Source organism: Sinohyriopsis cumingii, chromosome 5 (assembly GCF_028554795.1).
Source record: "Sinohyriopsis cumingii isolate HCF-2022 chromosome 5, ASM2855479v2, whole genome shotgun sequence".
Classification (NCBI taxonomy): Eukaryota; Metazoa; Mollusca; class Bivalvia; order Unionida; family Unionidae; genus Sinohyriopsis; species Sinohyriopsis cumingii.
In genome coordinates, this window is record NC_142965.1 from 130,375,782 (window position 1) to 130,392,727 (window position 16,946).

Below are 16,946 nucleotides of genomic sequence, written 5' to 3' on the forward strand. Positions count from 1 at the left end.
CACTCAAAATAGTTGCCCAGCATCATTTCTTTGTTCTCATGCGCAATTAGTTTTATCTACCCTCGCTCATATATTAGAACATGTAGATTGACTCTGACCCTGCTACCTCACTGCTATCTTCTGCCTTATCCCTCAAATTATCTTATGAATATATATATATATATATATATATATATATATATATATATATATATATATATCTGGAAATTTAGTTTAATACAGTTATTTAGCTGATCACACTTTACACGTGTTTTTAATTGACCACAGAATATCAACAGATCTGGCAACATGGTTTTACAATACATTTATTCTACATCAATTTAAATGGGGAAAAATGTTTCTGATTTGAACAAAGTAAAAAACAAAACTAAAAAAATAATATCCCTTCATGTACTTTGAGCCTAGGATTCAGTATTTAGTTTTTCAAATGATCAGAGTTTCATTACATATAGAAATATGCATCCCATTATGACAATCAGTTGCTCAATAATGATTTCCAATGGTTATTTTTGTGATGAAAATACTGTTTCAATTGGTCCAAAGATCCCTCACCTGGATTATATCACAATAACGATTTCCAATGATTCTTTTTTATGATCAAAATACTGTTTTGATTGGTCTTAGATCCCTCACCTGGATGACATCACAATAATGATTTCCAAAGATTTTTTTTATGATCAAAATACTGTTTTGATTGGTCCCTAGATCCCTCAATTGGTTGACATCAGTATAATATCAAAGTGTAGGAGGAGCCTGCAAAGAAATCTGGGTCACTGGGATGGCTTTCTGTTGAAATTACTTACTTAAGTTCTGTTGATTCCATATGTTATCAAAACAAATGTTTCAAGGTTTCTCTAATTTTGAATCTTCATTCAAATTTGATTGCGCATCAGCATCATTTGTTCAATATTGGAAAGCTGCTACACCAGGATACTTTGCACCATAGTTATATTCTATTCAACATTTTTTGAAATACAGTTGTGTAAGCATTTTAACACTTTTAATAATGGCGCCATAAATTGGATGGTGGAACCTCATTTTTTGAATATATTTGAAAAGCATGCAAGCTAAGATACTTTCTATCTAATTTATATCAAATTCTGTCAAGCAGTCTTTTTGGAAGAAGTTATTTATGGGTTTTCTATTTCTAGTAACAGCAGCCATATCTGATGTTAGATTGGTATACTCTGTATATACTTCAAAAGTCTTCATAGCAAGGTTGGCATACTTTTTGAATATACTTCAAGTCTTGATAACAAGGTTGGCATACTTTGTATATACTTCAAGTCTTGATAACAAGGTTGGCATACTTTGTATATACTTCAAAAGTCTTCATAGCAATATTGGCATACTTTGTATATACTTCAAAAGTCTTCATAGCAATATTGGCATACTTTGAATATACTTCAAGTCTTGATAACAAGGTTGGCATACTTTGTATATACTTCAAAAGTCTTCATAGCAATATTGGCATACTTTGTATATACTTCAAAAGTCTTCATAGCAATATTGGCATAGTTTGTATATACTTCAAAAATCTTCATAGTAATACTGGCATACTTTGCATATACTTCATAAGTCTTCATAGCAATAAGCAATACTGACATACTTTGTATATACTTCATAAGTCTTCATAGCAAGGTTGGCATACTTTTGTATATACTTCAAAAGTCTTGATGGCAATATTGGCATACTTTGTATATACTTCATAAGTCTTCATAGCAAGGTTCGCATACTTTGTACATACTTCATAAGGCTTCATAGCAAGGTTGGCATACTTTGTACATACTTCATAAGTCTTCTTAGCAAGAGGCTTTCTATCAAGTTTGGTCAAATTTAATTTAGTGAGTTTTAGAAAAGTTCTTTTAAAGGCTTTTTGGCAACAGCAGTCACATTTTATTGTGTATTGACATCATTGGTAAAAAAAAGTGAAATGTCTTCAATCCAGTATGCTTTCTGTTACATTTTAGTTAAATTCTACCCAGTTGTTTTAAAGAAGCTTTTGAAGTTTTTTCTATTTATTGTAACAGTGTCCAAATTTGATGGAGGACCAGCATCATTTGTACCAACTTAAATGGTCCTCATCCCAGAATACTTTCTGCTAAGTTTGGTTAGATTTTATTCAGTGGTTTTAGAGAAGTCATTTAAAGGCTTTTAATATTTTTTGTAATTGCAGTTTTATTTTGATAACCGATTTGCATTTTGTATAAATCTTAATCATCTTCATGCCATTACGTTTCCTAAAAATGATGTTTTGCAGTTTCTTTAGAAGAAATTGTTTAAAGATTGTTCTATTTTTAGTAACAACAGCAGTATTTGATGTAGGATCAACATTTGTTTGGAATAAATTTTAAAGGCCTTCATGTCAAATTTGGTAAATTTCTGTTTAATGGTTTAGAAGATATGATTTAAAGGCTTTTATTTTGTAATGGTGACCATATTTTATGGTAGATCAGCATCATTTGTCAAACTTGAAAGGCCCTTGAGTTGGGATGCTCCATTTCAATTTTGGTTTGAACTTGTCCTAAGATTTCTTAAAAGAAGTTAAATAGCAACTGATAACATATGATGGACTGGTATGTTATTTTTGGTAATGGCAGTTGCAATTAATGGTGGATCAGTGTTATTTGTATAAAATTGAAAGATCTTTATGCCAGAATTTTCTCTGTCAAAAACTTAATCAAAATATGTTTACTGGTTCTGGATAAGATGTTGTTTAAAGGTTATTTTAATTTCATTTATAGAATCCGTATTTAATGTGGACAGAGGAAGATGTCTTGCAACAATGAAGGATCATTCAAAAGGCTAACTTCTACTTAAAGCACTTCCAATCATAAAAATTAATTAGCAAATCACATCCTTGATTGGATTTTGATGACATATCTCTGCTTGCTGATCTCCATTCTCAGATGACCTCACCGACTGGACAACATTTACCTCTGCATTATGTGAATTCTCATCTGGTTTAACTTCCATATTTGTGACCGCTGAATGGTCCCCCAATTCATCTGGGAGAATGAAGTTTAGCTTGGTGGGACTTTGCGCCATGTTTTCCTCTGAAATCTCAGATATACTTCCTCTATCCAGACCATGCTCTGGAAAAAGCCTTTTTTTTTCAGAATGTCTTTGCACATGATCCTCTTCTAGTTCGCTGACAAATGTGTCAACACTGGATGAACCATCAAAATAATTATTCATACTGATAGAACGACCCTGATATGAGGTTACACAATCTATGGAGCTACTGTCCCAGTCTGCCGAAAGACTTCCTGTATCCATCTGCGGGTCATAATGAACATCGGCAGTGATAAACTTTTCAGACAAAGGGGTAAAGGTTTTCCCTGAGGTACTGGTAGTGTCTTGCAAAAGTGGTGTTTTTTCTGTATTGTTACCCTTAAATCGTCCTTTCAATGGGGCAGTCACTGTCTTCTTCACAGTTGTACCTGTAAAAAAAATATATATGATCTGTTAAAGAGTACACATTTCAAATGAAATTTACGAAACAAGTCAAAGGATTTCAATTTTTGTGATCCTTGGCATATGATTGAAATTGTTTGACAAATTTGATAAATTTTCATTTGCAATGAGCACAGATATAAAATACTATTTGTCATATGACAGAAAAACTTTATTTTACAAAAACCACAGAACAGTGTGAAATGATTTTTAAATAGATTATGATGCCTTTACTTTGTATGATTTTATGATATCATTTGTAATGTCATGAGATGTCAATAAAAATGCTGCATAATGAGATAGATAAATTAACTTAATCAACAAAAATCATGTGATATGGGTATATTAAGCTAAATAACATATGAGTCATGTGATATGGGTATATTAAGCTAAATAACACATAAGTCATGTGATATGAGTATATTAAGGTAAATAACAAGAGTTAATGATATGGGTATATTAAGCTAAATAACACAAGTGATGTGATATAGGTATATATAGCTTAATAACACATGAGTCATGTGATCTGGGTATATTAAGCTAAATAACACACAAGTCATGTGATCTGGGCATATTAACCTAAAAAAACCCACTAGCCATGTGGAAAAAGGTCTTTATTTTCATTTGTTTGTAGTAGCATTAAGAAAACTGTCCTGAACTTTAATAATCATTTACTAAATTATTTCTAGTTTATATCTAAAACTTTGACATTAAATGTATAACTATGTAACAATCCTGCCAACAAATAGTGCCAGTGTATCAAAACCAGCTGAATATCAGGCTCAAAATCCCAAGATCACAGGTTTAAAACCTACCCTGGCCATCCTGAGTTATCTGCCCCTGTGTATTTTTGGAAAAGTATTTAGCTCCTGTTCTTCTCACCATGAAAAGTCAACCTAAAGTACTATTAAAACTAACCAAACAACCTACAAACATTTTTATAGCCTCTTTAGTCATAACAATGTGTGATTTTCTGAATAAATAATATCAAATGCAATAGTAAAATAATCTGACACATATCCTCTATCATATGAGCTAAATTCTAGAATTGTTATCTTTACTTGCCAGAGACCAGAAAATGGGATGGCCATTTTGTACATTGTCCATCTATCTGTTAACATAACTTTGTTATCACTACTCCTCTTAAACTACTTGGAGGCTTGCCTTGCCATTTTATGCAGAGGTCCAGTTGGTCCAATATGCAAATATGGTGATGCTATTCATCTCCAGCATGTCAACATGGGATTTTCACTAAAAGATTTCTTATGACGCCTAATTAATCTGAAATGACAATAGTGCTGATCTGATAACCAGTATGGTCACCAAAGCAGACATCTTATAAATCTTGTTACTTATACTCCTCTCACAGTGGTGATTATACTGAGATGGGGCTTTTACCAAAAGACTTATGATGTCAAGTTGATCTTCAATGCAAATGGTGATTATACTGAGATGGGGTTTTTACCAAAAGACTTATGATGTCAAGTTGATCTTCAATGCAAATGGTGATTATACTGAGATGGGGCTTTTACCAAAAGACTTATGATGTCAAGTTGATCTTCAGTGCAAATGGTGATTATACTGAGATGGGGCTTTTACCAAAAGAATTATGATGTCAAGTTGATCTTCAATGCAAATGGTGATTATACTGAGATGGGGCTTTTACCAAAAGACTTATGATGTCAAGTTGATCTTCAATGCAAATGGTGATTATACTGAGATGGGGCTTTTACCAAAAGACTTATGATGTCAAGTTGATCTTCAATGCAAATGGTGATTATACTGAGATGGGGCTTTTACCAAAAGACTTATGATGTCAAGTTGATCTTCAATGCAAATGGTGATTATACTGAGATGGGGCTTTTACCAAAAGACTTATGATGTCAAGTTGATCTTCAATGCAAATGGTGATTATACTGAGATGGGGCTTTTACCAAAAGACTTATGATGTCTAGTTGATCTTCAGTGCAAATGGTGATTATACTGAGATGGGGTTTTTACCAAAAGACTTATGATGTCAAGCTGATCTTCAGTGCAAATGGTGATTATACTGAGATGGGGTTTTTACCAAAAGAATTATGATGTCTAGTTATCTTCAATGCAAATGGTGATTATACTGAAATGGGGCTTTTACCAAAAGACTTGTGATGTCTAGTTATCTTGAATGCAAATGGTGATTATACTGAGATGGGATTTTGCCAAAAGTCTTATGATGTCTAATTGATCTTGAATGCAAATGGTGCTGATCTGACTTCCAACATGCCTGCTATAGTAGTTATCTTGAAAATTTTTTTATCATTGCAGTTAAATGGATGGTCATATTTAAACAGGGTTTTCATCAAAAGACTTCTAATGTTGTCTGTCTGGTCCTAAATGACAATGGAGCAAACCTTAGATTCCAACATGGTCATCATGATAGCCAATTTGAAAATCAAGTTATCGCTGAAAAAATACCTGAGATGGTTTCAGCACCATGCAGTTAAAAATATAATCAAATGGTCTCATGGATTTCTGGAAATTCATTTTTGGCAGTAGAGTGCCAGTCACTTTGAGAGTCTCATTTTCAGAGGCATATTCCTTTACTACTCCAGTGTCCTAAATGGCTAGGGCATCTGTTCAGATGTGGGAGGTTGAGGGTTCAAACCCCAGCCAAGTCATACCAAAGACTTATAAAAATGGGACTAATAGCTGCTTTGCTTGGCATGCAGCATTAAGAGATTAGTGCTAGACATCACAATAAACTGCCACACTGCAGACATCATGGTGATATGACTCAAATTATTAAAGCTAAGTAAAAAATCCCAAAACACACATCCCTATATAAGGAACCACTGGGCTTGTCTCACATAATGATCAAAAGAAATATTTCATTGGGATATTAAACAAAGAACCAAACAGCAAGGGTTTAATTTCAAAACATTACACTTATCACAGTAACAGAGAGGGAGGGCTTCTTTTCATAACATTAAACTTGTCAGAGTACCAAGGAAGGAGGGCTTCATTTCTTAACATCATGCTTATCTCAGTAAAAGGAAGGAGGGCTTCATTTCTTAGCATCAAATTTATCACAGTACCAAGGAAAAAGGATTTCATTTTTTAATATCATTCTTATCACAGTACCAAGAAAGGAGGGCTTAATTTCTTAACATCACGCTTTTTGCAGTACCAAAAAGGGAGGGCTTCATTTCTTAACATCAAGCTTATCACAGTACCAAGGAAGGAGGGCTTCATTTCTTAACAACATGCTATCATGCTTATCACAGAACCAATGAGAGTGGACTTCATTTCACAACATTACACTTAGCACAGTACCAAAGAAGAAGGGCTTCATTTCTTAACATCATGCATATCATAGTACCAAGGAGGGAGGGCTTTATTTCTCAACTTCGTCCTTATTGTAGTACCAAATAGGGAGGGTGTAATTTCTTCACATCATGCTTATCACAGTATCAAAGAAGGAGGGCTTAATTTCAAAACATCATGCTTATCACAGTACCAAGCAGAGAGGGTTTTATTTCTTAACTTCACACTTATCACAGTTACTGAAGACTTTACAGTCAAGAAATGAGTTCAATGATTTATATCTTATTTGATGACCTTCATAATGACCTTCATTTGATGACCTTCATAAATTTCATTTATAAACACACAAATGCAAGATCCTTATTAACACTTAACAAAGCACACAGGTTTCAGGAAAAAATCTTTTCAAAAGTATCATCGTTTAACCAGAAATTCAATCAGGCACTGCTTATGCCATGTCTGCCTATTGTGACATATGATACTATGAATAGAATTGTCATTTTTAGATGTTTCATATGACATTTCAAAAACTTAAATGGATAAAAACATTGTATTGATGACATAATGTTATAACACTGAAAATGAGAAATGAAACAATAACACAAGGCTGCTACAGAGAAAGCAATGCAAGTTGATAATGTCTAACATACCTATCACTTTGACATGCTCTACAACATCATCCTTAACATCGGACACATTCCACATAGAAGCAAATGATTTGCAGCATTCTGCCTGGTCAGCATCAGGGTCAATGAATGGCTTGTGTGAAAAGGCAAAATAATGGGCTGCTGCAGCCAGGAACATCTCTATGCAGATACAAAAGTCCTGAAAAATAAAGACAAAAGTCTTAAAATTAGAAATTAAAACATATAAATCAATAAATGTGATTTTTGAGAAAGCAATTTCTTTTTATTGTTTCTCCACAAATACTTGATCACATTAACATTAGGAATATAAGCCCTCTACCTCCTGAATGCAGCCCTATTAGAAGATGGAAAATTTGTCTGGTATATATATGCCTCTGAAAAGCTAAATATCTGAGATAAAAACGTGAGAAGGTTGACTCTGAGAGCCACCCAACAGTTACGTCTGGGACTGACATAGTGTTTGAACATGAGGCTCACAGAGTTCACTCTAATATCATGATGGGACTGACATAGTGTTTGAACATGAGGCTCACAAAGTTCACTCTAATATCATGCCTGGATATCCTCATGAAATCTTAGAGTACACTAAGCATATGACCCACTTAAACCACAAAGAATGGGCTTGACAGGTGATAGCTGCTTTTCTGTCACTGGGAGAAAGTCATTTGCAATTACCACAACTTGTCTCTGTGTGCTTCAAGTAGTGATTGTGGGTACGTACAGAATTTTGCATGGCCGCTTCATTCAGCTTATCTATTAAGAAGAGGGAGACAACTCTTTGACTGCCCACTGATGGTAACTGGTTATGTTACGAGGATCACCAAACCATCCAAGCTGGACTGAAGATAGCTTGGGTCAACTTCAAGGGCATATAACTTGCTCACCCCCCATGCCAAAGCCAGAACTATCAGGATTTTTTTTTTTCTACGATAGCATTTCAGTGAGGTCCAGGTTAATGGCTCAAATTCATTCCATTTTTGAAACAGGGTGTCTTACCTAGAATGTCTCATAGATCTTTATCATGACCATAATCCCTTCTGCCACAATGCCTGAATGTGTCAGATATCATGGAATTATAATCTTTGATAATAACTGTGGCTGTCTTTTTATCCTCATAGAGCAAGAGAAAAGGTCTGCCAATTGACAGATCAAGATGCTGAATTGGACAATGTTATTAATTTGACACCAGTCTCTGAAAACATGCCATTTTCCCTCAGAAGCCTTCAGAATGGAGAACCTTCTTGCTGCAAGATTCTCTTCGCAATGGAAGCTGTAAATTCTTTCTTTTGTAAGGCAGTCCTGATAAGATCCTGGCATGAAGGAGAAGACAGCATGGGCATGGTTGTTTGAGAAGATTGTTTCAAAAGAATTTTATTAGGTAGGTCTATCACTAGATTGAGCAAGACTGTTGACTTAGGGCTTTTACCAATCTGAAAGTGGCTATCAGTATTGTATTGCATTGTCTTCTGCATTTTCTTGGTACTAAGACCTGGGGGTGATGGCCCATAACCCCTTCCAACTGATTTACAGTGCATCCAGAGCCCAAGCTTCTGCAAAAAGGTTGATCATTGGCCCCCCACCAAAGTGTACAAATTTGATGAAAAAATTGTGGATGAAGGGGCAATTCAGCATGAACAACATTACCCATTCTTGAAAGAATGTTGGCCAGGACAAGAAGTCTGCCAGGAAGGTGTCTGACTTGTATGTTGATCTGAAGTTGGAAGCACTAATATAAACACTGCTAAACCAGCATGTAAAGGTCAGGTGGTTTAGTACTATTTATGTTTGACAAGTTAAGTCACCACTAGGGTGTTGTCATAATCTTAACTGATTTCCTGCAAAGGTAGCCCATCCAGAAAAGTGTTTATGATAGCATTGATTTCAAAAAGGCAGTTTCCTGTCCCCCACTTGCCACTGACCATAGTCTAGCAACAAGTGGGCTCCTCTACGATACATGCTTGATGTTTGTACATACTGTCACTTCCTGTTGTGAGCCTACTGTGGCTGCACCACTGGCACAGTAAATACTGTATCTTGTTCATGATAATGAACTTTTGGTCAAGTGGATTGAAAAAGTGGTGCCACTGATCCAGTAACATCATTTGTAATGGTTTATATAAAGACAACCGAGTGGGATCAAATCCTCTGCCTCAAAGGGTAACCCCAGGAGTTGCAAGAACTCTCTCAATGAAATCCATGTCCCGATCGAAACAGACAATTTGAAGATCTGTAGGACTCGGACAAGAGGGAGACATACAAGACTGAGATTGGTTATGAACTCCATACCCAGATGGATAATACACTGGTTCACAATAAAACTGAAATTCTTAAAAAATGAGATTGTTTTGGCCATTGAGAATAGAACTTAACACGCTTTTGGATGATACTGTCCAGATAAACCACTGTTGCTGTAGAGGAAGTCAACTGGAACTGGGTGTTAATGCAATCCATAAACCTGGTAACAACCCTGGGCGTGATGACCAAATGGAAGAACTTAAAATTGGTAAACTTTATCTCCATATGCAAACTGAAGACATTTTCATGACACTGGGTGAATAAGGGCATTAAAGTATGCATTGGTGAAATCAAGACTGATGGTATACTTGTCCCTTTGGAAGGAAAGTTGTATTAATCTTGCCATCTCAATCTTGAACATTGGCAGAAGAATGAATTGGTTGAGGCAATTCATGTCTATGATAAGCCTTAACTTTCTGTTGGCCTTTTGGATAAAGAACAATGCAGGTTGTGGTTTTCATGCAAGATCTACTGAACATTTGTTGATGAGTGACCATATTTCCTGCTGAAGAATACTGTCCTTGTCCTAATCTTAGGAAAAGGGAAGAATGTGGGGTTGGAAAAATGAAATCTAAAGTTCCTCTGAAATGACATGGATCATTCATTTGTTTTGCAGAAATAGGTTGATCCAATGTGATCAAAGCTATAGGAGTCTGATGTCCACCAATAGACTGCATGGTAGGGGTGGTAAGTCTGCATTGGAAGACAGGAGTCTTGGGGGTAGAGAAATGTGGTTTCTTACCTTTTAAACTGGTTCAGCTGATGTCACCTGGCATTCCCATTTCCACTGTGGCAGGAACAGCTGGGTTTTAAATGAAGATGCATATGGGGTGGCAAGTGAATGGGCAATTCTTGAGCTGCCTGTCTCTGAACTTCTGCCAACAAACAGCAATTGAGTCAAATGGAGTATACACCCACTATATATCCTTACCGGCAGCCTTGAAACTAAACTCTGTCCTTTCCATGGTTGGACTGGAGTAGGACTGTTGCTTAGGAATATCTTCACACCACTGTGTGAAGTCTATTGTTCATGGTCTGCTTCCATTTTGGGCTAAACCATTCCCTGAGGCAATGATGACACAGTGCCATCGTCTCTATATAAGCACTGAACATAGGAAAAACCAGCTCCACCTGACAATTTTGTCATACTGGGACTGACAGATGGTTAGCTGGTAGAATGGCCATCAAAGTTGCTGGCAGTGTGGAAGCCAGTCTGGTTGGCTCCAGTACTGGTTGTGCCATGAGCATGACTGGATGGATGGATTTTTCTCTAAAGTCTCCATCATGATGTGCATGTGAAGCAGTTGGCCTGACTGTATGGGTTGATCTGTCACTAAGATCCCCATAATTATAAACAGAAGATGCCATATGCATATCTAGATGGATGGATCTGTCACTAAGATCCCCATAGTTGAGGCTGGGATGGGATGGCTAGGTTGGTTTGACAGTTGGATAGCTCCAGATTACAGTAACAAATTGTATGCAGAATCCACTGAATGCCAAAAATACCCACTGTGCTCAGACTTACAAGCCCAAAGGCCATGTCTGGACATGTGAGGAGATTTGCATCCACTGGGCTGCCTAAAAATGGGGGGACACTCCCACTGTATCCTAAGTACATACAGAAATAAGAGAAGGAACAAGTGGCGGAATTTTGGACAGAAGAAGAAACTGCATCACTGACTACTGTACCAGTCAATGCATGTGTTGTTTGAAAGCTGGTTATCTCATTATGATGGTAACAATATCTGCATTAGGCTCCCAAAATCTGTCAAGGTGATAGTGGCAGAAGATTGGATCCATCTCATTTTCGATGAGCAGGGACCCCAGTAACTTCCTCCACAAGCTCACAAAGGATTCTGTATTTCTGATGGATTCTCAAAACATCATTGCTTGCCTTGCATGATTTTTCCATCCTCTCTTTAGTTGGCTTTTGAAGCACTGCAGACCAGATGGAACATAATGCAGACCAGATGGAACATAATGCACACATGCTGCAAGGGAAAGAAAATGTACATTCAGGCATGACTCATGTGATTCTTCCCTGGCTTTAAACTTCTTGCATTTGTTGCACTTAGTAGACATCTTTTACTGAAATGACAAAATTATAAAAAGAAAACATAAATTAACTCCTCAATGTGTTAATAGTTTGGTAAAACAATACACAGTGAGCAAACAATAGGCAGCATGAAAACTTGAATCACAACATGCATCAATGATAGCATGTTGTACCAGGCAGTCTAAAAAATACCAATCCTGAGAAAGTGACAAAATTCACAAAAATAGCTTGTTTCTGTACAGAAGTTAAGCTTAAATACTGATGATACCAAGTGGTGGCAAGTGAAGGTAATGGGCAAAAGTTATAGTCCTTTATCTATGTGATATAGACAGAAAAGTCAAACTTTTGTCTTTCAGCAAGGCCAGATTCAGGAGGTATAAGGCTTACTTTCCTAATGGTAGTATAACTGGGGAATGCATTCAACAGAGAATACAAAATCATGTACAATTTCATAAAACATACTGCTGATCAGAACTGTTTCTCACTCTGATTTATCTGTATTTCCAGTGGCCACATAAACGATAAATGCTACAATTTACCTGCATTCCAGTAGTCACAGAACTGTTGAACGCTTTAATTTACCTGTATTTCCAAAAGCCGTAGAACACTGCAATTTACAAGTATTTGAGTAGCAACAGAACTGTTTAATATTAATTTATAACTAACCTGTATTTTCCAGTAACCAGAGAACTGTTTAACACTTGTAATTTACCTTTATTCCAGTAGCCATAGAACTGTTTAACACTATAATTTACCTGTATTACAGTTACCACAGAAATCTTTAACACTGGTAACTTACCTGTATTCCAGTAGGCACACGACTGTGTAACACACTTATGCCAAGGTCTAGTTGGTCCTAAATGCAAATATTCCTGTAGCTATAGAAATGTTTAACACTATTATTTACCTGTATTCCTGTAGCCATAGAAATGTTAAAAACACTATTATTTACCTGTATTCCTGTAGCCATAGAACTGTTTAACACTAGTATTTACATGTATTCCTGTAGCTATAGAACTGTTTAACACTGCATTACCTGTATTCCATTAGCAATCTCTGAAGGGTCCTTGTAGAAATCAAAAGGACCATTATCTGGACCACTGGGAATTGCATCTAGTTTGGCCAAAATAGCAATTACAACTGACTGCCTGAAATACAAGTACAACAGAAAAAATTTATCAATATTTGTATATCATGCATATTAAACAAAAGGACATTTTACCAAATACACATGAAAATGTAAATGGTGGGAGAGAAGAAAAAACTGGCTGATCTGATGACCTTTTCTATAAAGCATGTAGCTGCATGTAATAAATGAACAAATAATTTAGTAAGCAACCCTTCCTCTGGTACAATGATGTTGTTCCATTGTTCTGGACAACCTGTTTGTCTTATCTGATCATTTTCACATTGGTCACAAGTGATTCTGCTAATGACTGAACAAGATTTTTAAATAGAGGATAGGTCACTGCAATATCATGATATAAGGCTGTTAAACTGTATGCTGATCATTCATATTTCAATAGGGGATAGGTCACTGCAATATCATGATATAAGGCTGTTAAACTGTATGCTGATCATTCATATTTCATATTTGATTTGTCTTAGTGTAAAATTTATGATCTCTCATAATTATTCACCCAAGGAGATAATTTCTTATATTACAATGGTTCTCCATCTCATGATGCAAAATTCATGTATTCATAAAATACATGTAAGTCACAGAAAGAAGTTTGAAAAAATAAGTCAGACTTGGTGTAAAAGTGATTTACAATAGTCAACACCATGGTGACTAAAAATCTTGCTTGATCTCTGACATTTCCCTAAAGCAATGTCAGCATCCCTGTTCCAGCACATTTTGTAACTACAGTACCATAAGCAGCACATAATATGCTTACCCTCTCTATAACATGTCCATATGTAGAAAACTAAACCTTTTTTGCCATGACCATTTTCCTTCTTTCAAAGCCACTTTGACCATTGATCTCAAATCCAGTAAACTACTTCCTTACCCAAAAATTCATGCCATCCACAAAGTTTGGTCAGGGTAAGTGATGTAGAACTAACATTATGGTGCAGAAACATTTTTCTTCTTTCAGCCACAGTGACATTGACCTTTTGACCCGGAAATTAAGTTGATTCTTCCTTACCACTAGTGCACCCATACACAGTGATTGGTAATTATAGATGGTGGATAACTCAAATTATGAGAAAATCATTTTCTTTCAGTCACAGTGACCTTGACCAATGAGCTTTTGACCACAAATTTGATAGGGTTCTTCTTTAACCCATGTGCAAGCCATTCACAAAGTTCAGTAACTTTTGATGGTGGACAACTCAAGTCAGCGCTGAGGAGATAAAACAGTTGGATGAACATCACAATATAATTTACTCTGCCTTATGGCAGGAATATAAAAAAGGCAGTGATTATGTCAACCTGCCTTCCTATGTCTGTCCATCCATCTATCTGTCTTTCCATAAATAATGTAATGTGTCTTCTACACCATACACAGACTTCAAAATTTGGGGTATCATTTATATGACCACTAGGCTGTGGATAAGGTTAGGGTAATGGTTTTAAACATTCTCAAATAATTTCTCAAGTACTGTTGTTGAAGATCTTAAAGTCAGTGTAGCATTACCAAGGACATGGATATAACTTGTATAAAAGAGGTTTTTGGATTACACCCTCTGGTCTTGCCCCATGGTAGGGAATGTTGTTCCTAAGACAACACTATTGAGATCTCCACTCTATAACTATATATAGGCTTGAAGGACATGTGGAAATGAAATCAGCCATGTATCCAATATGGGCTTCGGGTTATCCCCTATGATAGAGGAGTAATACTAAGGTCATAACTTGAAAGCTATTAATATTCTCCAGCTCCACCATATGTACTCTTAATTGGTATGACAAGATGTACTCTTAATTGGCATGACAAGATGAGTTCAGATTTTCAGAAAAAAATTGGCACCTAGGACCTATTCTGACCCTGGAACTAGACCCAGCGTAACATATTTTGGAAGGTAGGTGGGACAAAGTGGGTAAGAACAGGAATATGTGTTTTACAAAGATTCTACTTTCCTTTGTTCTGCTGTAGTCTACCTTTTTGCTGTTTCAAATTTTTCACTGTGAGTATTCAGGAGTTAGGACAAAATCAACAAGAGTTAGTAATCACTTGACCAACAAGTTTCAAAAGGGTTTCCTAATCCATAAATCCATAAATCCTGATTATCTTGAAGATCCATCTAAAACAACAAGTTATATTTACCTAAACCAAATTAAGAGTTTTAAAAGAAGAATTTTGCTTTTTCTGGAGCCAAACAATAGAATTCGATACCACCTTATATAAAGTCAGGTGACTCATGCCAAGCTTTTAGAAAGCTTCTTTGTCAATATCTACAGAAACAACAATTTGTATGATTTTGTTTAATTCAGTACTAATACTTTTTACAACATTGTTATCATGTATTCACCTGTAATGATTTACACGTTTACTACTACTATGTGTATGAATCCTGTATGTACTCATCCTTGAAGTCTTGTACATATTTTTTTGTAGCAGTAGATCAATTGTAAAGTTTTTAATAGCATTTTTTGTCTAAAAACACCTCAGACTGGTCAGTTGACCAAATGAGCTTCTTTAATTAAAGTCATTATTATTATTATTATTATTATTATTATTATTATTTTCCCTGTGATCATTGAAGAATTAGCGCAAATCAACATGAGACAGTTATCACTTGACCAAATATACCAAGGTTATGTCATCACTCACTTGTGAGAGATGCATAGATGGTATAAATTGACTATAAAAAGTAGCTTGTTGTAGTATTCATAATAATGGTATTCATAATAATGGACCAGTCAGCTTACACGATTAGAATATTACCTATAAAGTATTGTATTTTAATATGTATAAATAAATTCAAGTAATCTAGGCAGTCAAAATACATCTATAATATAGAAATCTTAAAAACATATTTTGCTTATATCCGTAAAGTTGTATGGAATAGTTTGCAGCATGATATTAAATGTTTCAGCTTCTAAGAAATTATACCTCTTCAAATATTTGAATAATTGTTCCTGATTTAATGACTGCATAACATTTGTAAGTGGTAGCTGTGATAACTCTGTGATAACAATATGTTAACCTTGTCGACTTTTGTCTAATTACATATATATTTGTTGTATAACTGTCTAATTGGTGGGCCATAATGTAAACTAGTTACAACAACCTGGACTGAAAATAATTACTGTATTATTATTATTATCTACAGAAGTGCAAAAAGAATGTCAGCTCTCCCTATTTGGAGGTGAATGGTCATCTATGGTATCTGACCTGTTTCATATTTACTGGTACTCCCAGTGGCAAAAGTAAATTTTAATTCTTACCAATTCAGTGCCAACCCCACCCACACCCCTGAGCATATCTTTCCAGTATGACCATACTGGCTTATTTGCACCATTGAGTACTCCTTGAATGGAAAGTATAGAATGATAATATATATATATATATATATATATATATATATATATATATATATATATATATATATATACCACTCCCTCGATAACACATGCCATGATTCCTCACAAACCCACTTATAACATGGGGTCAGGCATGGAGGCATGGATCCCATTTTTTAAACCAGAAAATACCCCAAAAATGATCCCTATTTCTTGAACTTGAAGAACATCATTATCAAAATTGGTGTGTGCGTGATTTGGATTTTTAATGTAGCTTTAAAGATTTCTCAGTCACATCGCTACGACATATGCAGTGTGGTAGTTTATAGTGATGTCTAGCACTGGGGCACCATGCTGCAGGCATGTAGCATGATGTCCCACCCACTCACATTATCATGACACCAGGCCAACCAGTCCTAACACTAACCTCTTAATGCTGAGCGCCAAGTGAGGCATTTGTTGGTACCATTTTTACAAGTCTTTGGTATGACTCGGCCAGGGATCAAACCCATGACCTCCCGTATTTATGAAAATTGGTAACTGAAACATTGATATATTGCTCGTTTTATCGTCAAAAATGGTAGATAGGACCTGGAAATTGTAATCAACATTTTGAAATAATCAACTTTTAATAAGAAGTCATATAATTGGTTACATTTTCTTTCCAAACAACTTTCTTAGTACACCCTAATTGAAGATATTCAAGGGAATTTCG

At 35.5% G+C, this 16,946-nt stretch overlaps 1 protein-coding gene across 1 annotated transcript in view; it reads right to left on the reverse strand.

Annotated features, from left to right (window-relative positions):
* Positions 1-220: 220 nt before the first annotated feature.
* Positions 221-16,946, reverse strand: part of LOC149800244 (transmembrane protein 184C-like) — a 38,240-nt gene continuing 21,514 nt past the window's right edge. The window contains exons 7-9 of the mRNA XM_089959820.1: positions 12,797-12,908; positions 7,410-7,584; positions 221-3,443 (exon numbers count right to left, since the gene is read on the reverse strand). Coding sequence (XP_089815946.1) covers positions 2,845-3,443; positions 7,410-7,584; positions 12,797-12,908 — 886 coding nt within the window. The 3' untranslated portion in view covers positions 221-2,844. The remainder of the gene's footprint in view (positions 3,444-7,409; positions 7,585-12,796; positions 12,909-16,946) is intronic.